Below are 22601 nucleotides of genomic sequence, written 5' to 3'. Positions count from 1 at the left end.
GAGAGAAGGAGGTGATGGGAGCCCGTGCCGGTGACTCCTGCAGGGGAGGAACCAGAACACCACAGTGCCTCAGACTCCCCCCTCCTTTCCCTGGCGCATCCAATGGGCAGCGAGCAGCACAGGTTGGCACCACGCCACGTGGGGCACCCAAGAGCTTGCGGGGCCCATCAAGGCCCGGTTGCACCGCAGGACGGCCGCCAGAGGGGCAAAGGCCATGGTCAAAGGGCGGAACTCGCAACAGGTCACCTCGACTCCAAATGTACCACCTGGCGAAACACCTAGATGGAGCCTTAGAGCCCGTAAAGCCAGAAAGTTAGACACCAGTTAAGTTGGCACAGGTGCAGCACATAGGACAACATTAGGGGCTAGGGCACAAACCTGTAGAAACATGTTTACCTGTTCACAATGAACACCTGTTCACAAACGTTCCAACCTATCTTGGTGCTCTGTCAAAAGGGCGTGAGGGGTGGGCTTGGGTTGGTTTCAGAGGGGGTGCTGGGGGTGGGGAGGGTGGATGGGCAGCCATTGGAGATGGGCACGAGCCAGGGCCCCCAGGTCAGCCACTACACATCACCCCGATACCTGGTCCAGCCCCTCCCTCTCCACCTCCGAACCCCACCCTGGTTCAGGCCCCCTAGTCGGTGAACCTAGAGGCGATTAGAGTGTTCCATGTGTGGTGGCCCAGGTGCACACATTGTGAGGCCTCCTGTGGCTGCCTGGGCCTCATGCCCTGCCCATCCTGACATTCCTTCGCATCCTTCTCTACGGATAAGGCCTGGAGTTCATCCCCCTCCTCCAGCAAGTAACCCCTCTGTCACATGATGTTGTGGAGGATGCAGTAGGCCACCACGATGTGGGAGTCTCTCTTAGTGCTATGGAGGGCCCCACCAGAGTGGTCCAGGCACCTGAACCGCTCAATCACGCTCCTGATCATGGCATGGGCATTGTTGTAGCAGGTCTCCGCGTCGGTCTGTGGCCTCCAGATAGGCGTCATCAGCCACGGCCACAGCGGATAACCCCTGTCGGCCTAAAGCCAACCCCTCTCCCGGGGGTGCTCCTCCAAGGTGTCGGGAATCTTCGAGTGTGCCAGGAAAAAGGCGTTGTGCATGCTGCCTGGGCATCGGGCTAGGTGGTCCATGATGAGCATCTCGTGATCACACAAGCTGCATGTCCATGGAGTGGAACTGGCCCCCCAATCGCCAGTGCTCGTTGGTGGACATGTGTCCCGTTGATCACCCCCTGGACCTGCAGCATTCCGGCTGTGGTGGCGAACCCCGCTCTCCGGGTATTCTGGTGAGCTCGGTCCATATTCAGACTGATATATTGTGCTGAACAGGCATATAAGCCCTCTGTGTTGGCAAGGATGAACCTATGCGCCGATGTCTGCGAGGTTCCAGACAAGTTCCCACTCGCAGCCTGCAGGACCCTGTGGGGAAAAGTTTCAGGGTGACTGTCACCTTGTCGGCCACTGGAAGCGTGAGTCTTCCCCATATCCCCGCGGTCCGAGGTGCGCCATGATCTGGCAGATGTGCCGTACAGTCCCCTTGCTCGGCCGGAGTCTTCGGCGACATGGCCAGCCTTGCAGGTCCTCCACTGATGGGCACTGCCGGTATGCACTTAGTCTAATGCAGCGCCTCCTTCCCACCTCCTCTTTAGCCTGTTGGGCGGCCTGCTCTCCATCCTCATCGACTGGCTCCTGTTGCACTGGGGCAGGCTTCGCTGCTGCAAGGTGCTCCCCGAGCATCTCCTGTGTGTACAGCCCCAGTGTATCCGCAGAGCTGCGGCGGCAAGGCATATGCCAACCATTTCTGGTTGGATACCGAAATCCATTATCTGCAGGGGTGAAGGCAGACATATTAGCATGTTGCGTAACCCCGTGCCCAACCAGGTCTAACAGGCTGCATGGTGGCCCCAGCCTGCACTGCAGTCACACTGACCATATGGCTGCCCCCACATGTCCCCTTTACCCCTCTCCTATCCCCACACCCACCCTCGGCCATTCCCCTCGGCACTCTGCCCTCCACACCGCACATCTGGCCCCGTCGGTGGGGGACTCTGGCTCCGGCACCCGTCTCTGCTGGCAGGGGTATGGTGGCTGGTGCTAACCATGACAGCGATATGCACTGCGGCCCCCATCCAGTGCCTTCCTGTAGTTTCTACTGTTGGCGTTTCCCTCCGGCAGCAGGGTGGCACTCTGTTGTGGGTGGGCGAGGGCAGCCATATGGTCAGTGTCGCTGAGTGGGGACGGTGCTAGGCGCATGCTCCCTAGGGTCGGAGGGTGGTGGTCAGGGTGACGGATGAGCTTGGTGCCCTGGGACCAGTGCCCGGTGGTGGTTGTTGATCTTCTTACGGCACTGGGTGCCTGTCCTCCTGGTGACACTCCCCGAGCTGACGGCCGCTGCCACTTCCTCCCAGGTGGCACTGGCTGCCTTGTGGCTGCGAGATGCTCAGGGATCAGGCATCCCATCTGGTCTCGGCTGCATCCCAACAGTCTGGCCAGGTCGGCATCCCCGAATCGTTGGGCTGGTCTCCTCGGTGGCATGGCTGCAAGCTGTGCAGGATCGGTTTAAGTGCTGCCCTCCCTTGGCAACGGGGGGCTGGCGAGCGTGGTCCCGGCGAATCAGCCAACAGCACCACCATTTGCGACGTGAAACCTGTGGGGCCTCGTTAAATGGACCAATTAACGTTTTATACCAGTGATGGCCTCCCCAGTCGGAGCATTGGGAAACTTGCAGTAGTTCCTGCTTGCTGCTATATTTAGAAACTTTTCCATTAAATCGCGCCCCAGGTGTTTTTCTAACAGGATCCTACAAGTGGCATAAAGTCTTCCCAGATATACTTTCAGCTGCATTTCCTTTCTTCAATTGATCAGTAGTTCCTCAATACACTGATGACCGATGTAACTTATTGAATTAATTTTAAAAACAATTAACCTTCTGTAAAGCAGAATATAGTTCCTAAGTCGTTGCCATAGTCCCAGGTGACCAGAGGCTGCTTTCCCCTTTGTGGGGGAGGGCTGACTGGTGGTGATTTAACCTGAGGATCACCACACCTCAGGCGAGGGGTAAGGTTGAGAATGCGGGGTCTTGGTGAATAACCTCAGCCAGTATGGGAATTGAACACACGCTGCTGGCCTTGTTCTGCATCACGAACCAGCTATCCAGTCAACTCAGCTAAACCAATGTTCCAATGCAAAGGCCTTTTCATTGTAGACAATGCACTCACAGGTCCTTTTTGAAACACTGCATTAAAATATTAGAGAGAATTTTCTTTTGTTTCTTTATTTTTCTGGCAACCCACAGCACCTCAAATGTGACAATCTTCTATTTGGGTTCCTGTCAGCTTCAAAATCCGTGTTTACACAGTGATCCTGTTTTCAACTAACAAATGTCAGGAGCGCCTGAAAAGGAATCTTGATCTATTATTTTTTTTAAAATCTGTAACTTTTAGACAAATTCCTCGGCAATTTTCAGTTCTTCACCTTTATAATTAGTATTCTCCTCAGTTAGCATGCTGAGCTTTGTTTAGCTCGAGCAATGCCTGTGAAAGTGGTTTGTGTTGATACCTGCATTCCCAGTTTAAAACATGGGCAAACATTTTGCAGCCAGCACAGATTTTTGACTTAGAAATTTCTCCGGTTAAAACCATTGTGAGCCAGGACTGGGGATATGGCACAAGGAATCAGCGAGGGTCATTCAAATGTTTTCCTACCAGCCACCAGGAGAATATTCTGAAATGTCTTTCAATACTGCAGCCATGCTGTCAAATTGGACAAGGGAGTAGTGCCAGAGGACTGACAGACAGCTGATGTGATCTCTAGAGATACACACATGGAGACAGAACAAGTCCAGGGAAATATTGACAAATTAGTGCACCTGTGGGAGGAAAGTTAATAGAATTCTTACTCAAAATTATAAATGAAAAACATCTAGAAAAAGTACAATAAAAAAATAGTCACCATGGATTCCAAAAGGGAAAATCATGCTTAAGCAATCTCAGGGAATTCTTTGAAGTATTATAGTAGACGGAACACATTTGGATTTCCAAAACCCTTCAATAGAGTCGTGCTCAGTAGACAAATGACTTGTCAAGCTATGTGGAATCAGGGGGCAGGCAGAAGCAGATTGGAAAGCAAGCTGGCTACGAAACAGAAAACAGAGTAGGAGTCACCCGTCCCAGCCTCCCCGAACAGGCGCCGGAATGTGGCGACGAGGGGCTTTTCACAGTAACTTCATTTGAAGCCTACTTGTGACAATAAGTGATTTTCATTTCAAAGATAATTCCTCATATTGACAAATGGTGGGAAGTGAGGTTCCACAAGGATTCATGCTGTGTCCACTGTTGTTTATTATATACAGAAATGATGTGTTGGGTGTTCTGGATCACAAACAGGTCACCAACACTGGAAGTGGTGCAACTCTATTTTATTATAAGGTTAACAGTATTAACATACTTGAACTGTGGGTAAATGCAATACCAGCTTTAACTGTTGACCCTTGCCTAGTCCTAACCAGGTGATGCACTCAGCACATGGTGAATGTCTGTGTTGCAGGCTGAGCTCTGTGCTCCGAGCTGGCTGCTACTTGAATGAGCGGGAACTCTCTTGTCCCCTGTCTTTATAGTGCGTGTGCTCTCACTGGTGATTGGCTGCGGTGTTGTGTATGCTGATTGGTCCCACTGCATGTCCATCAGTGTGTGTGTGTGTGTCTGCACCATAATATACTGGTGTATATTATGACATCCCCCCTTTTATATAAAGAACATGTGCCTGCGTGACAATAAATATTGTGTAGTGAATGTACCTGACCATGTGTGTGCGTGTTATTTACATGACTATGTACATGAGGCTAATCTATTTACACGGGAAGGTGCCTAGTGCAGAGAAATAGGGTGTCACACCAACAACGAAATGAACATTATATACAAACTACTGGAACGATGAAGCAGGATAACAGAACAGATCAAAGAGTCCAACATTATAAAACTAAAAAGTCAAGTCTCTGAGGTGGGCGACGAATTCTGGTTGACCGTCAGGGTGGCACACCACTCGTCGTCTCGATCAATGCTGTGCACCGACAGCGGCTGGTGGCTTTGATTCGGGGACAGCCTGTTCTTTGTTATAACAGCGACTCGAAAAGGCTCCCTCAGGTCCTCGGTGTCACTGATCTGCGGGAAGTTGGAATCGGACTCCGTGAACGTGGGTTGAATTGCCTGAATGTTCCTGCGAGTCTGGCTGAAGAGATGCGAATTGGCAGGCTGATCTGCTTGACAGCAGGCCAGCATAGTGGCCAAGACTGCCACATCGTAGGCTTTGTCGCAATTTTTGCAGGACATTGCAGCTTTAAATGGTCGGAGCCACAGTTGCCGCATGTCGTGATGTCAGTACCCTCGTTGCGCCACCACGCATGCGCGGTGTGGTGCTGCGTGGTGCGCGCCTGCGCATCACGTTCCTCCACGTCACCGTCCCCTCGTTTGGCGCATACAAGCACGGGAGGCCGTGAAAAGCGCGCGAAATTACCGCCCTCATCCAGGCTGCAGCCTTGGAGGTGTTCAATTGTTTGGACCCGTTCCGCCTCGTGGGGACCTTGCCGCGTTGTTTCAGCCGCCTGTATGTGGGAGTACCGGCTGATGGCATTTTCATGCAGGACACAGGTCTCGATGGCAGTCGCTAGGGTGAGTTGCTTAATTTTGAGGAGCTGCTGACACAGGGTGTCCGACAGAACACCAAATACCATCTGGTCGCGTATCATGGAGTCGGAGGTGGGCCCATAGCCGCAGGACTGCGCAAGGATGCGGAGGTGTGTTAAAAAGGATTGGAAAGGCTCATCCTTACCCTGCAAGTGCTGCTGGAACAGGTATCTTTCGAAGCTGTCATTGACCTCTATGCTGAAGTGGGTATCGAATTTGAGGAGAACCGTCTTGTACTTTGTCTTGTCCTCGTCGTCTGCGAATGTGAGGGAGTTGAAGATGTGGATGGCGTGTTGCCCGGCCGTGGAGAGGAGCAGAGCAATCTTCCTGGTGTCCGAGGCGTTCTCCCCCTCCGTGGCTTTGAGGAAGAGCTGGAAGTGCTGTTTAGAAATCTTCCAATTGACCCTGAGATTGCCGGCGATGCGGAGCGACGGCGGCGGGTTGATGTTCTCCATACTTCAGGATGCCGGAATGCTGATTAGTTGCAGGTAGGTCTCAGAAGTGCTAGTATGCAACCACTCCTTGTACCATGATGTGTTGGGTGTTCTGGATCACAAACAGGTCACCAACACTGGAAGTGGTGCAACTCTATTTTATTATAAGGTTAACTATATTAACATACTTGAACTGTGGGTAAATGCAATACCAGCTTTTGACTCCAAATGGGGTCTGACCAGAGCCTTATACAGCCAACTACATCCCTGGTCTTGCATTCTAACCCTCTTGACATGAATGCTGACATTGCATTTGCCTTCTTAACTACCGACTAAACCTGCACATTAACCTTAAGAGAATCATGAATAAGGACTCCCAAGTCCCTTGGTGCTTCTGATTTCCTAAGTATTTCCCCATTTAGAAAATAGTCTATGCCTAAATTCCTCCTTCCAAAGTGCATAACTTCACACTTTTGCACATTGTATTTCATTTGCCACTTTATTGCCCACTCTCCCAACCTGTCCATATCCTTCTGCAGCCCCCTTGCTTCCTCAATACTACCTGTCCCTCAAGAGATCTTTGTATCATCTGCAAACTTAGCAACAGTGCCTTCAGTTCCATCTTCCAGATCATTAATGTATTGTTATGGGCCAGGGTTTAGAGAACCCCAAAGTGTATCATGGAGCTCACCTGACCCACAACTTTTAATAGATTGAGGTATGGGGAGCACACGGCCCACTCTACAGGTGTGGTACAGCAGAAATGGAAAGGTATTTTTTTAAAGCAAAACAATGTTTATTCGATGAACTCAAGTTAACCTTTTTTAAAACATACAGTGAACATCTCAGCAACCATCAATTCAAATACAACCCCCAAAGAATACAACACTAAGTAATCCTTAATAACTTCCCAAACAACATCCAGAAGAAGATACACCTTTTAACATAAGCACATTAGGTATACATTCACTACTGAGAACATTTATAATTCTGAATTCACCAAATGATCAAGAGATAGTCTTTTCATGGCAGAGAGATCAACAGTACACCTGCTTGGTCTGGCTTCAGCTCCAACACTGAAAACGAAACTAAAACACACCCTACAGCAAACAGCCTAAAACGAAAGTAAAAAGCTGACAGACAGCCCAGCTCCACCCACTCTCTGACATCACTGCAGTAGTAAACACCCATTTCTTCAAGGTACTTTCACTACAGATATTTATATACACACCCATTTATGAACACCCATTTCTTAAAGGTACTCTCACATGACACCTCCCCCCAAGAAAAACAAACAAACCATCAACTTCAAGATGGTTTCATTTTTCACCTTTTCACTATCCTTTAAGAAATGCACGCAGTAAATATAATTTTTCGTTTCAAAAAACAACACACACAAACAGCTATAATAATATCGTCCATTTTTCTTTCGTCTTCTTCCTCCAACTGAAATCCGTCTCGATTGACAGTCTCTTTGAACAAGAAGGTCTCCGCACGATCCATCCATTTCTCTATGCCTCAGCATTTCTCTTTAAAGTCAGATACTTTAGTTCAATCTGATCACAGAGTCCCTTATAATTCTCCAACACTAGAGCATTGGTTATCACAGCTTTCAGGCAGTCAAATGCCTGTTGAAACTCTGCTCGACACTGGAATTTTTGATGTTTCTTCAGCAAGTCCATCAGTGGAGCAACCACGCTCCAAAACGTTTGTACAAATGTTCGAACAAATCCACTCATACCAATAAATCACATTATTTCCCTTTGTCTTGAGGGTATCGGAAACCCGTCAAGGAAAGTGACTTGGGCTTTTCCAAAATCACTTCTGGCTAGGTTTATCACCAAACCCGCCTCCTGAAGTCGATCGAATAATTCCATCAGATGTTTTAAATGTTCTGTCCATGTCTGGCTGAAAATTACCAGATCGTCGACACCACACAATTGGGTAATCCTGAAACAACTTCATTAGCTAACCGTTGAAATGTGGCTGCGGCTTTTTCATGCCAAATGGCATAACTTAGAATTGGTATATACCATCTGGAGTCACAAAAGCTGAAATCTCCTTTGCCCTTTTGGATAAAGGTACCTGTCAATAACCTTTAAGTAAATCCAGTTTGGAAATAAAAACTGATTGTCCCACTTTCTCAATGCAATCCTCCAAACGTGGGATAGGATAAGAGCCCGTTTTTGTAACTGCATTAACCTGTCTATAGTCCACACACAACCGTTGGGTACCGTTTGATTTTGGTACCATTACTATGGGTGAGCTCCATTGGCTGCAACCCACTTCAATTATGCCATTTTAAAGCATACTTTCAATCTCTTTGTTAACCTGTGCCAATTTTAAAGGGTTAAGTCTATATGGATGTTGTTTGATTGGAACAGCATTTCCCACATCTACATCATGTAGTGCCATTTTAGTACTTCCCAATTTATCTCTTCAAACTTGCCCACGTGATATCAATAACTCTTTCAGGTCAGTTCGTTTTTCCTCTGGAAGGTAACTCAACAATTCTCCCAATTTTTAAGAACATCCTCATTTTCCAATTTAATTTGAGGTATGTCAAATTTACAGTCATCTGGATTTGGTTCATCACTTTGAGTTAGAATAATTAAACCTCCTTTTTCTCTCCTCTTTCAAAGTACCTATTAAGCATATTCACATGACACACTCAGTGAGTCTTCCTTCTATCTGGTGTTTTTACCACATAATTCACCTCACTTAATACCTTTCAATCTGATAAGGTCCACAAATCCTTGCTTTCAAAGGCTCACCTACCACTGGTAACAATACTAAAACTTTATCTCCACTGGCAAAAACTACGAACTTTGGATTTGTTGTCCGTTACCCGTTTCATCACATTTTGTGCAACTTTCAAATGTTGTCTAGCCAATTCACCTGCTCTATTTAATTGTTCCCTAAAATTTGACTCGTAATCCAATAATGTAATTTCCGATTTCTCACTCACCAATTTTTCCTTAATCAATTTAAGTGGTCCTCTTACCTCATGACCAAAGATTAATTCAAAAGGACTGAATTTGGTTGACTCATTTGGTGCATCCCTAATTGCAAACAATACAAATGGAATTTGTTTATCCCAATACTCTGGATAATCGTGACAATAAGCCCTCAACATTGTCTTTAATGTCTGATGCCACCTTTCTAACTCTCCCTGTGATTCTGGATGGTATGCAGTTGATTTAAATTGTTTTATTCCTCAGCTATCCATAACTTATTTGAATAACATTGAGGTAAAATTCGATCCTTGATCCGATTGTATTTCTGTGATACACATGAGTAAACTTTACCCACACAAGTAAATTCTTTAAAGAGATCTGGCACCTTCTTATCAATCACCTCTTGCTCAGGCTGGACAATCTTTTGCAACTCCTTCGCTTCACTTGGGCTTTCCTTTACCACTTTAACAAACCCTACTGTCTTATCCTGTTTTACCACATCAGCCTTCCCAGTGCTTTTCTTCAACCACCAACACTGTGACTTTACATGGCATAGTTTATTGCAGTGAAAACATTTGAAACTTTTAATTTCTCTTCCACCCTCCTGGATTTCTTTTTTAATCTAAGGTATACTCTCTTTATTATCTCCCATCAGATTGTAGCCATCTGGGATGGCCACTTCCAGAATACAAAATGGACGCTCGCAAAGAATGTAGGGAACTGTGGACAATGTTAGGAAAACAAGCAGGCACAGAGCCTGTATGCATATTGGAGAGACAGCTCCCAGCCGGAATTGAAACTATAGGTCAATTAACATATTGGTGGCCCATCTCCGGGAACAAAGGAAAGACACTCAAGCACCGATACTATTACAGACATCCCGGCGTGAGTTCCCCAACCGAAAGCACAAACAAAGCAAGGCCAACGGCCACCAAAGACACGCCCAGCCATCAGGGCACCCACCCCTTTATTGGTCAAGATCAATACCAGTGATTGAGAAGCGGCCCACTTAATTGGGGTCAAGTTTAAGGCCCGCCAAAAAGCGCACGAAGCCCCTACGGGTATAAGAAAGAACCCCCCACGAGAGAATCGCTCTCTTGGATTTGGCTCTCAAAGCGGAGAGACCCATCCACCAGCTGCACCAGAAGCAAATAAGTCCAAGGTCAACGCTCGCTACCAGACGGACGACCTTAGCTGTTCTCCTGTACCACTTCGAACCCAACAACCTCAGATCCGAACAACGACCATTGTTCCTTTGACTGAGTGGGCACCCGAAGCTAAATATAGGCGTTAGCATTAGAGATAGTTTAGTTTGTAGTACTTTGTGCATGAGCAGATATTACTGTGTGTGTAAATAAATAGTATTGACTTTGAACAAACTAACTGGTGTATTGGCTCTTTGATCAGTATTCGGGTTTGAACCTTGTGGCGGCATCGAGAGATACCTGGCGACTCTAAAGCAAACATAATTAGGATTAAGGAAGGCGACCATATTGACCGCCATATTCATAACCAAAGAAACAGAGCTACATTACTGGTGACATCTGACGGGACTCGATCTAGAAGTGGCTTTGTCACTCCGAGAGAACCCAAATTTGAATTAGAATGCAATTGGAAACAGGAAAAACCACAAGAGTAAGACCAATACTGATCAAAGTGTGTTATTTGCATATGTACTAACAGGGATATAAGGTAAACCTGAGAGATTTTGTTGTGTAAAACTGTCGGGAGTTTTGTAGGTCGGAAATTAGCGTAAGCCGTACCCGTGTTTACATCACCACTTTATCACCCCCTGTTCCAAATTTGGTAGAGACCCCAGAGATAGCGATAGAAATGGCAATGAAGGCAATGGAACGCCTTCTGATCCCCCAAGAATTCGAGGTCGCAGCGACCAGTAGAGTAGGACGGTGTCCCGTATGGGAAGAGGAAATCAGAAAATATCTCAAAAGGGAAAGGATGACCCCTTTGGAGTGAATTTTGTGCGAACGATGAAACAGGTCCCGGAAGTATAGGGTATACTTGGTGGGAGAACCTGACAGAGATCCATAAAAAGAGCTTAGGGAATGCTTGTAAGCCAATGGCAATCGTGTCCTGCTTGGCACAATTGCGAGGCACAGAGGAGGTTGTGAGGACGCTCCGCAGAGAGATTGAAGAGAGAGATAAGAATAGTGAAGGAGACGTGAGTGAGTACGAGAAAGAAAACAGGGAACTGAGAAAGCAGTTAGCGGCAAAGGACAAAGAGATGGCTGATGTCAAACGGACACACCAATCTTGTCTCGCCCATTTAAGCAGCTTTCAGTCGCAATACGATAAGGCCTACCAAGACACGCAACGCGTGGTGTTGATAAGAGAGGAAACGGAACACCAAGTTGAGCAGTTACAGAAGCAATGTAACGATTTAAAAGCAGCCCTACGAGCACTCCACACTTCCACGATGGAACAAAGGCAGAGCTTGGTAGATCACGCAAAATGCCGGAAGCAAATTGCAGAACTGCAATCTCTGCTTTCTGTCCAAAATGGTTCCAAGACACGTTTGGATCCCAATTAAACCAAGAAAATGGGCCCGACTGGCAGGAGTTAAATGAGACTGCCCACAGATATGTACATGGAACATGTACTCAGGACAAACCACAAAAACGAAAAGCACCCCCACCCCCAACTGCACAGGCAGAGCACAATCCTATGAACCCTTTCACCACACAGCGCAGGGCCACAGCAGAGAGAGACCCAGATTTTCAATACACCACCCCATTAGCCGTCACTCAATTAAGGGACGCGTGCGACAAGATTACACCGTTCCTACTCGCATCGGACCCCCACCATTACTTTGCAAGAGTAAAATAACAGGCAACCATGTACGGCCTGGATCAAAAGGAGCAAGTGAAGCTCACAGTTCTGAGCCTCGACCTCTCAGTCGTGGCAGCCCTTCCCGACCCACAAAATGTAGGAGGAGGCACCCTCCAAGAAATGCATACAGCGATCCTCGATGCAACAAAGGAGACTCTGCAGAAGGCCTAAACAAATGTAGAAAGAAAAAGACAGAGCACCCCACAGCGTTTGCTGGACGCTTGTGGATTCATTTTACAGCGGTGTTTGGAGAGTTAGCTCGCGCCCATTTGACCCCAGACAATATGGCCAAATGGACCCGCATCCTAGTCTCTCATGCAACAGAGGCAGGACAGAGAGCTTGCGCAAATTACTACCCCTCAGATGACGCCCACAACGAGAAATGGGTTTTAAAGTGATTGTCCCGCACTTGGGAACAGTCCGTTCAAGGTAAATCAGCTTATGGTAGAGCAGAGGAAGAGCAGCCAGATGCGAACATGCATCCAGTTAGGACGCACCAGAACCGCACATGGGTAATCAAGGGAAGAATCAGCCCACAGCAAACTAAATCCCCGGAGTGTTATAATTGCGGCCAATTAAGACACTACGCACGAGAGTGCAATGCGCCCCAGAAGCAGCAGCGAAACCAGCAGACAGGCACCCTGAATAAGAATAGGGCCAAGCCAATTCACAGTGTTAGCGCCCGTTCCGGTAACGCAGATATGAACGGTGTTCGGACTCCCCAACTTGGGTCTGCAACACCCTTTGGGACAAATCCGGAAGACCGGTAGTGGCAGGCACAGTCCGGGGACACCCCGTAGAATTTCTTTGGGACACAGGAGGGTCCCGCACCACGCTAAACTCCTCCACAATGTTTCAGCGAGACACGTGGCCCACTACCGACACCATTAATCTCCGCGGTCTTACAGGGCATTTACAGCAAGGACACATCACAGCCCCTGTAGCGATTCAGACAGGGAACATTAAGACTAAACACCCCGTAGTTCGAGTCGACCTACTCCAGACAGCCAAACACATTTTAGGTATTGACTTTATGAGCTCCCACAATCTATCATTCGACGCAGTAAGCAAATGTGTGAGGAGAATGGCAAAGGCAGCACGAGCCCCCGCCACGCTCACAGTTGGAGACTATGAAAATAGAATTAGCGCAGTAGGAGACTTCTGGTTCGACCCCCGAACCATTAGTCAGAATAAAGAAGTTAGGGAAGTCCTGCAGCGACACAAAGCAGCATTTGCACAGCACAAACACGACTGTGGCAAGATCGCTGGCTTGGTGAACATTACAAGTCCCGACCCCAAACCCCAAAAGCAGTACGGTTTTCCCCAAGAAGCAGAGGGAGAAATCTTAAAATTTATTCAGAGTTTGCCTGACCAAGGCGTTCTCCGTTCAGTAGCCTCAACGAATAATGCACCAGTTTGGCCCGTCAGGAAACCCAATGGATCATGGCGACTGACCATCGATTATCGGGAACTAAACAAAGTAACCCCAGTAGCAGCGCCCCCCCCCTCCGTAGCCACGAGTCCCGAGACAATGCTCAAACAGGGACTACAGTCAAAATGTTTTTCAGTTTTGGACATTAGCAACGGCTTTTGGTCCATTCCATTGGATAAAACGTGCCAATATAAATTTGCTTTCACCTTCCAGGGACAGCAATATACGTGGACGTGCTTTCCTGAAAGCTTCCACAACTCCCCGTCCATTTTCCACCGACAGCTGGCAAATGGATTAGCCAAATTTTCCCGACACGATTGTCTGGTCCAATATGTAGATGATTTGCTTTTACAGATGAACACAAAGGGAGAGCACATTTCGCTTCTCTCCGAACTATTAGGACTTCTTCAACAAATTGGCTGTAAAGTGAACCCCAAAAAGGCCCAGATTTTACAGGAAAAGTGATTTACTTAGGATCAGCGATCACACACGGCAAACGCGAGATCGAGCAGAAACAAATCGACTCGATTGTCAAATTACACCTGCCCCATAATGTCACAGCTCTCCGGTCATTTCTAGGACTGGTTAGCTAATGTAGGAATCACATTGAAGGTTTTGCCACAAAGGCAGCCCCCCTGTCCGACCTTCTCAAGAAGCAAGCACCATGGGAATGGCTTCCACAGCACACGGATGCCGTGGATGCATTAAAACGAGCCCTCAGAACAGCCCCCGCATTAAAGGTCCCAGATCCACTTTCCCCATACGCAATTGAAGTTGCAACCACCGACCGAACCCTTTCGGCCGTGCTCCTCCAGGAAAGTCATGATCGTTTAGGCCCCGTCGCATACGCCTCACGAGTACTTGATCCAGTTAAGCAAGGATTTTCTGCCTGAGAAAGGCACCTGCTCGCAGTTTTTTGGGCGGTACAATACTTCGCCGACATTACAGGACTCTACCCCATTACCATTTTAACTGAACACACTCCAACACAACTCCTACTTGATGGTAGACTTGAGGATGGCACAGTTAACCCAATTCGCGCAGCCCGATGGACCCTCCTCTTACAGGGATGGGACATTACAGTGAAGAGGACAAAAACCCACACTTTCCTCGCCGATAATTTACACTATGCAGGCACCCCACATGAGTGTGAAATAATAACCACAAAACACAACACAGGCCCCTTTATTCCAAAGTCAGCTCCCCCGAAACCAGGAACGACACGCCAGAGACCCCAGCCCACAGACATAGGCGCACCCCTTAGGATTTATGTGGATGGCCCCTCCACAATTCTAAACGGAAAAAGGATTACCGGTTGCGGTATATATGTAGAGGATGCGTATGGACGCGCCCTAGAAGAAATATCATTAAAATTAGGATATTTAGGCTCACAGGCAGCAGAACTAGCAGCCGTAGCGTATATTGTAAAGCACCCCGACTCGTTCCCAACCCCAGCCGACATATATTCCGACAGTTTATATGTCTGTAACAGTTTGACCGAATTCCTACCCCTGTGGAAATCTAGAGGATTTGTTTCCACAGATGGAAAACCCCGACCCTCAGCCCCATTACTCCAGCATATCCTAAAGACAGCAAGAGATAGGAAATATGGTATTATTAAAGTTCATAGCCACCATCGTTCTTCCCCCCCATGTAACGTTAAGGCAGACGCCCTAGCAAAGGCAGGTTCCAGACAAAGTCACTTTTGGAAACCCCCCAAGAGCGCCCCAGTACACATGGTGCAGGTCTCACAGACCAACATTCAGGATTTAGCAAAGGCCCAAAAAGAAGATGCACAGCTCAGGGAAGTTTTAAAAGGCAACTTCCCAACCCCCTATGATAAATACAAGAACACGTTGACAACACATGATGGTGTTATTTTAAAAGATGGCATTTATGTAGTCCCCAGCCAGGACAGGAATCAGATTATTTGCCAATTCCATGACAACCATGAACATCAAGGCATAGAAGCTACCCTAGCCCACCTCAGACCTCTCTGCTGGTGGCCCGATTTAAAAGCCAATGTAACGCACTACATTGAGAACTGTTTAATCTGCTCGCAGAACAACCCGGACCGATACGCAAGAAAAGGTCAGCTTAGCCACACCCACCCTGTTAATGGCCCCTGGACGAACTTGCAAATTGATTGCATAGGACCCCTACACCCCTGCAGGAATGGTTTCAAGTATATGTTTGTGGTCATCGGCACCTTCACAAAAACGGCTAAAGCGACAGCCAAGATCCTCACTCAGCACATCTTTACAAGATGGGGACTTCCACGCAGCATAGAGTCTGACCAAGTCTCCCATTTTACAGGACGAGTGATGAAAAACGTCCTTACAATTTTCGGAATCAAACAAAAATTCCACATTGCATATCACCCCCAGTCAAGTGGCACAGTAGAAAGAATTAACAGAACTTTAAAAGCAACCCTCAGAAAAATGGTGCAACAACACAATAGCACCTGGGACACAGTTCTCCCCTTTGCACTGATGTTCATAAGAAACATGGTATCCAGGTCGACAGGATACACCCCCACACCCTCATGACCGGACGACCCATGAAAGGGACAGAATATTTGTTAGGACTGGATTTGGCCAGCCCCACAGTCACTGCCCTCACTCATGAGAAAGCAGTTCAGCAGATTTTAAAGAATGTAAAAGCAGCCCAGCTTGCAGCAGCTGTTAGACTTGGGACACGCAAGAAGCAAAGCAAAGTTTGCTTTGAGAAGACAGTACACGCCATAGAGTTTGTAGTAGGGCAGCAAGTCATGCTATCCCTATACAACCCCAGTTCATTCCTTTCCCCCAAATTTGCAGGACCATACTCCATCTCGGATAAAGTCAGCCCCTCTGTATACAAAATCACCTATCCTATTGGCAAGTCTGCGTGGTTCCACATAAACCAGCTTAAGGCTTATGGCTCGCAGAACAACCATTCACACCACATCTCACTTGCAGCAGCAGATGAATACGCCCCGCCCACGAACGACCTATCCCTACCCTCCCCCAACCAGTCCACCTCATCCTCAGACACTACTTCAACTCCACCCCCAGAGGCATGACTCCGCCTCTCCCTTCCTCCAACCAGCAGTGACAGCGATAGCGACGGCCCCAGCACACCACGCCACGATTACACCCCTGCACCAGGCCCTACTCCCAGCGACTCCGAACACGATTCCAGTGACCGCTTTGAGATCACGTACATTAAAGCCCCTGATCCAGACCCACCGCACGACGATTATGGATTGCCCCCTAGCAGCTCCAACCTCGACACAAAACACTGGCACCGAGACAATTCATTCAGACTCATCCGGAATGATGAGATGGACCCCAATTCGCCCCAAGCAGCTTTGGCACAACTACTCCAGTCACGAGTATGGAAACTGGGAGAAGATGATGACCTAGAGTCTGACTCCCACCAAACGAACCCCTTTGCGACTCTGTTCGCTATTGAGCAGTGAGGTGTCCAGATGATGGTAAAAAGGAACCGATGGAGAGTTACGGTGTCCTTTCTGATGGAACCTGCATGATTTTTGTTATGTTTGTGTGTTATTGTGAATGGTAGATGTTGTTTGTGCACTTGACGGTTATTCATGGCCCCACGCCACCACACTTTTAACGCCCACCGGCAGTTAAAAGAACTAGTTTGTCTGCAGACTACCGATCATAGCTACTCTTCTGTTTTGAAGGTAGCCACAAAAGTCAACCCCCACGACGATCACAAATTCTTACCGTTCTTGCCTGGTCACTCAGGCAATGGTGTAACGGCACTAATCCCCACCCTGCCTGAGGACCCCCATCTGGTCAGCTACACTCGGGTAGAGCACATACGGCACTGGTCACCATCCTACCCAGAGATTCCACCCATTCTTGCCCTGCCGCAGCCCATACACACCCCATTTGGAACTTTTAGTTCAAAACTCTTTTGTTTGTTTTACGGCGACCCTTAGGTTGCTTTCCATATGCTATTTACATCCTCAAACACCAGGATGGTACATTCACCACATCGCCCACAAAGGCTGCGAGACTGCTCGCACTGTATCAGTATTTTCTTCGCGGATGTCTTGTCCAAATATATTTGGTTTAAAAAAAAGATGAGGGAGTCACAGATGGTAACCAATTATAATGGGTAATTGGCAATAAAAGGACAGACAGACAGACAGACATACGAGATCTTAAACAAGATAATAACTGGTATTATGCTTGTGTTCACAGAAATCCAGAACCACAGAAGCCTCAGCAAGACTACGGAAGAAAGAAGAGAACATGAAGACAGCCATCATGGTCTACATTTGGATCTTCGTGGGATCCCTACAGTTGCGCGTGGACGCAACCTCCCTGACCCCTAGCACACAGGCCGTAAATGTTTCCCATCCCTGCCATACACTGTACCCAGAGATAGCAACCGATACACCAACCTGGTGTGACAAGTTCATTACTTGGAATTCCCTGTCCTACGTTGTAGAATAGAATAGAAGCACTATTAGTAATTGCAGTACTCTGCAGTGTTGTTCAGACACTAAGGCTTAGGAAATGGCAGAGGAAAGCCTCCCGCACTCCGGTATACATATGAAGTCCTATTTTCAGACTTCAACAAACCCCCCACTCTCTTTAAGTGAATTAAAGTGCATCGACCGTTTTTTTTGTTTGTTTACTTGTTCTAATAAAAATGTAAAACTCTATGCTTGACTGCCAAGCCACAGAAACATGTGTTGCTGCTACTGTACATGCTTTTCATTGATTAAGGATAGCTTAGATAAGAATAGTTAGAGGTTCCCGTGTTTTTTATTTTGTAATGCATGCCTGAATGTCATAGCGCCCCGTAGAATTTTATAATGATGAGTGTACATAAAGCAATTTAGGTACAAGTTCCAATTCATAGGACAGAGTAGCATAGAGCCTGTCCTTGCTTATGGGTGCCCGACTCAGGAGGCAAACAAAGACGATGCAGTAATATGATCCTTCACATTTCGCGTTGAGGATCACAAGGAGGGTGTGTAGCCATCTGGGATGGCCACTTCCAGAATGCAAAATGGACGCTCGCAAAGAATGTAGGGAACTGTGGACAATGTTAGGATAACAAGCAAGCACAGAGCCTGTATGCATATTGGAGAGACAGCTCCCAGACGGAATTGAAACTATAGGTCAATTAACACATTGATGGCCCATCTCCGGGAACAAAGGAAAGACACTCAAGCAACCGATACTGTTTCAGACATCCCGGCATCAGTTCCCCAACCGAAAGCACAAACAAAGCAAGGCCAACGGCCACCTAAGACACGCCCAGCCATCAGGGCACCCACCCCTTTATTGGTCAAGGTCAATACCAGTGATCGAGAAGCGGCCCAATTAATTGGCGCCCAGTTTAAGGCCCACCTAAAAGTGCGCGAAGCCCCTCTGGGTATAAGAAGGAACCCCCACGAGAGAATCGCTCTCTTGGATTTGGCTCTCAAAGCGGACAGATCCATCCACCAGCTGTACCAGAAGCAAGTAAGTCCAAGGTCAACGCTCACTACCAGACGGACGACCTTAGCTGTTCTCCTGTACCACTTCAAACCCAAAAACCTCAGATCTGAACAACGGCCATTGTTCCTCTAACTGAGTGGGCACCCAAAGCTATGTATAGGCATTAGCATTAGAGATAGTTCAGTTTGTAGTACTTTGTGCATGAGTAGATATTACTGTGTGTGTAAATAAATAGTATTGACTTTGAACTAACTAACTGGTGTATTGGCTCTTTGATCAGTATTCGGGTTTGAAACTTGTGGCGGTATCGAGAGATACCTGGCAACTCTAAAGCAAACATAATTAGGATTAAGGAAGGTGACCATATTGACCGCCATATTCATAACCAGAGAAACAGAGCAACAAGATCACCTTTACGTTTACCACTTGAGTATATCTCATGTCCCCAGTTTCTATGCCTCACACGATGAAACTGATGTCGGAAACCAAGCTTTGATTTATGAACTAATTCATAATCATCTGCCATTTCTGCTGCTAATCTTGCAGTTTTAACCCTCTGCGCTTCCACATGAGTTCTCACTACATCAGGAATTGAATTTTTAAACTCCTCCAAAAGTATAATTTCTATGAGAGTTTCATACGTTTGATCTATTTTCAAAGCCCTTATCCACCTATCAAAATTACTCTGTTTGATCCTTTCACACTCCATGTATGTTTGACCAAATTCTTTCCTTAAATTTCTAAACCTTTGTCTGTAGGCTTCAGGCACTATTCATATGCACCTAAGATGGATTTTTTTCACCTCCTCATACGTCGCAGATACCTCCTCCGGTAGTGATGCAAGCACTTACTAGCCCTACCTACCAGCTTTGTTTGAATCAGTAATGCCCACATGTCCTGTGGCCATTTAATTTGTTTAGCTACCTTCTCAAATGAAAGGAAAAAGGTTTCTACCTCCTTCTCGTCAAACCTTGGCAATGCGTGGACATATTTAAATAGATCCCCACCATGCCTTCGACTATGACGTTCTTTCTCACTGTCCTCATCACTATTAACCAACTGTACGTTTCCCTTTACATCTGCCAATTTTAACTGACTGTTATGTTTCATAGCCATTTTCTGAAGTTCAAACTCTCTCTCTTTTTCCCTTTCCTCTCTATCGCTTTCCTTTTCCTCTCTATCTCTTTCTTTGTTTCTCTCTCCTTTTCCTTTCCCTGATCTGTAGCTCCCTTTCTCTTTCTTTTTCTCTCATTGCATATTCAAGCTGCTTTTAGTCTTTTTCATGTTCAAGTTGCTTAATCTGCAACTGGATCTTTGCCATTTCTAATGAGTCAAACTGTATCTCAGGCAACTTTAAATGCTTAGCCACCGCCATTATTACCTCATCTTTTCGTATTTTGTCAGGTAATATTAACTGCAATGTTTTTGCCAAATCTAAAAGTCTGCTTTTAGTCTCTGTCTGTAAGGTACCGCGTGTGACCGTCTCCACCTCCAAAAACTTCAGAGCCTCTGAAAGAGCCATTGTCCACAACACACTCCCTACTTAAACTAAAATACCACACCTGAAAAGCAACCATAATATGCTCACCCCTCACTGTCTTTAAGTTCACTAAGCCAATCCAATAGATAGACTTTTATCCCGGACGAGCCCCTAATTTGTTATGGGCCAGGGTTTAGAGAACCCCAAAGTGTGTCATGGAGGTCACCTGACCCACAACTTTTAATAGATTGTGGTATGGGGAGCACACGGCCCACTCTACAGGTGTGGTACAGCAGAAATGGAAAAGTTTTTTTTTTAAAGCAAAACAATGTTTATTCTATGAACTCAAGTTAACCTTTTTTAAAACATACAGTGAACATCTTAGCAACCATCAATTCAAATACAACCCCCAAAGAATACAACACTAAATAATCCTTAATAACTTCCCAAACAACATTCAGAAGAAGACACACCTTTTAACATAAGCACATTAGGTTTACATTCAGCTAAATAGGGGCTGTTTAGCACAGGGCTAAATCGCTGGCTTTGAAAGCAGACCAAGGCAGGCCAGCAGCACGGTTCAATTCCCGTAACAGCCTCCCCGAACAGGTGCCGGAATGTGGCAACTAGGGGCTTTTCACAGTAACTTCATTCGAAGCCTACTTGTTACAATAAGCGATTTTCATTTTTCATTACTGAGAACATTTATAATTCTGAATTCGCCAAATGATCAAGAGATAGTCTTTTCATGGCAGAGAGATCAACAGTACACCTGCTTGGTCTGGCTTCAGCTCCAACACTGAAAACAAAACTAAAACACACCCTGCAGCAAACAGCCTAAAACGCTCAACCCACTCTCTGACATCACTACAGTAGTAAACACCCATTTCTTAAAGGTACTCTCACTACAGATATTTATATACACACCCATTTATAAACACTCATTTCTTAAAGTACTCTCACATGACAGTATATTGTGAAAAGTTGTGGTCCCAGCACAGACCCCTGAGGCACACCACTAGTCACCAGCTGCCATCCTGAAAAAGACCCCTTTATCCCCACTCTCTGCCTTCTGCCAGTGAGCCAATCCTCTCTCCATGCCAGGATCTTACCCTTAACACCATGGGCTTTTAACTTATTTAACAGTCTCCTATGCGGCACCTTGTCAAAGGCCTTCTGGAAATCTAAATGTGTCACTTCGACTGGTTCTCCTTTGTCTAACTTCCTTGTTACCTCCTCAAAGAACTCTAACAGATTTGTCAGACACGACCTCCCTTTGACAAAGCCATGCCGACTCAGTCCTATTTTACCATACACTTCCAAATACTTCACGATCTCTTCTTTAATAACAGACTCTAAAATCTTACCAATGACCAAAGTCGGGCTAACCGGCCTATAATTTCCCATCTTCTGCATCCCTCCCTTCTTAAACACTCGTGTTACATTAGCCATTTTCCAGTCCTCTGGGTCCCTTCCTGCCTCCTGTGATTCCTGAAAGATCATCAGCAATGCCTCCACAATTTCCTCAGCTATCTCTTTTACGACCCTGGGGTGTAGTCCATCTGGTCCAGGTGACTTATCCACTTTCAGACCATTCAATTTCCCCAGAACCTTCTCCTTAGTAATGGTCACTGCACGCACCTCTGCCCCCTGGTTCTCCTGGAGCTCTGGCATCCCACTGGTGTCTTCCACCATGAAGACTGATGCAAAGTAACTATTCAGTTCATCTGCCATTTCTTTGTTTCGTATTATTATTTCTCCAGCCACATTTTCCAGTGGTCCATTGTCTATTTTTGCCTCTCTCTTACCTTTTATATATTGAAAAAACTCTTCCTATCTTCCTTAATATTACTAGCTAGCTTGCACTCATACTTCATCTTCTTCCCCCTTATTGCTTTTTCAGTTGCCTCTGCTCGTTTTTAAAGGCTTCCCAATCCTCTGGCTTCCCACTAATCCTCACCACTTTGTATGCTTTTTCTTTAGCTGTTATGCTGTCCTTGACATCCCTTGTCAGCCATGGATGCCTTGTCCTCCCCTTAGCATGTTTCCCCCTCCTTGGGATGAGTTTCTGTTGTGCCTCCCTAATAACCCCCCAAAACCCCTGCCATTGCTGTTCCAAAGTCTTCCCTGCTAGGCTCCTTTTCCAATCAACTCTGGCCAGCTCCTCCCTCATGTCTTTGGAGTTACCCTTATTTAATTGTAATACCGTTACATCTGATTGTAGCTTCTCCCTCTCAAGCTGCAGGGTAAATTCTATCATATTGTGGCCACTGCTCCCTAAGGGTTCCATCACCT

The 22601-nt window shown here is 46.7% G+C and overlaps 1 protein-coding gene across 1 annotated transcript in view; it reads right to left on the bottom strand.

Annotated features, from left to right (window-relative positions):
- tlr7 (toll-like receptor 7) overlaps nt 1–1855 on the bottom strand; it is a 63100-nt gene extending 61245 nt beyond the window's left edge. Inside the window, exon 1 of the mRNA XM_072515523.1 lies at nt 1646–1855. Within this exon, the coding sequence (XP_072371624.1) occupies nt 1646–1855 (210 nt within the window). The remainder of the gene's footprint in view (nt 1–1645) is intronic.
- Nucleotides 1856–22601: the final 20746 nt, after the last annotated feature.

Source organism: Scyliorhinus torazame, chromosome 8 (genome assembly GCF_047496885.1).
Source record: "Scyliorhinus torazame isolate Kashiwa2021f chromosome 8, sScyTor2.1, whole genome shotgun sequence".
In the NCBI taxonomy this organism is placed as follows: domain Eukaryota; kingdom Metazoa; phylum Chordata; class Chondrichthyes; order Carcharhiniformes; family Scyliorhinidae; genus Scyliorhinus; species Scyliorhinus torazame.
Note: the sequence above shows the minus strand (reverse complement) of the source record. Positions and strands in the feature narration are given on the sequence as shown.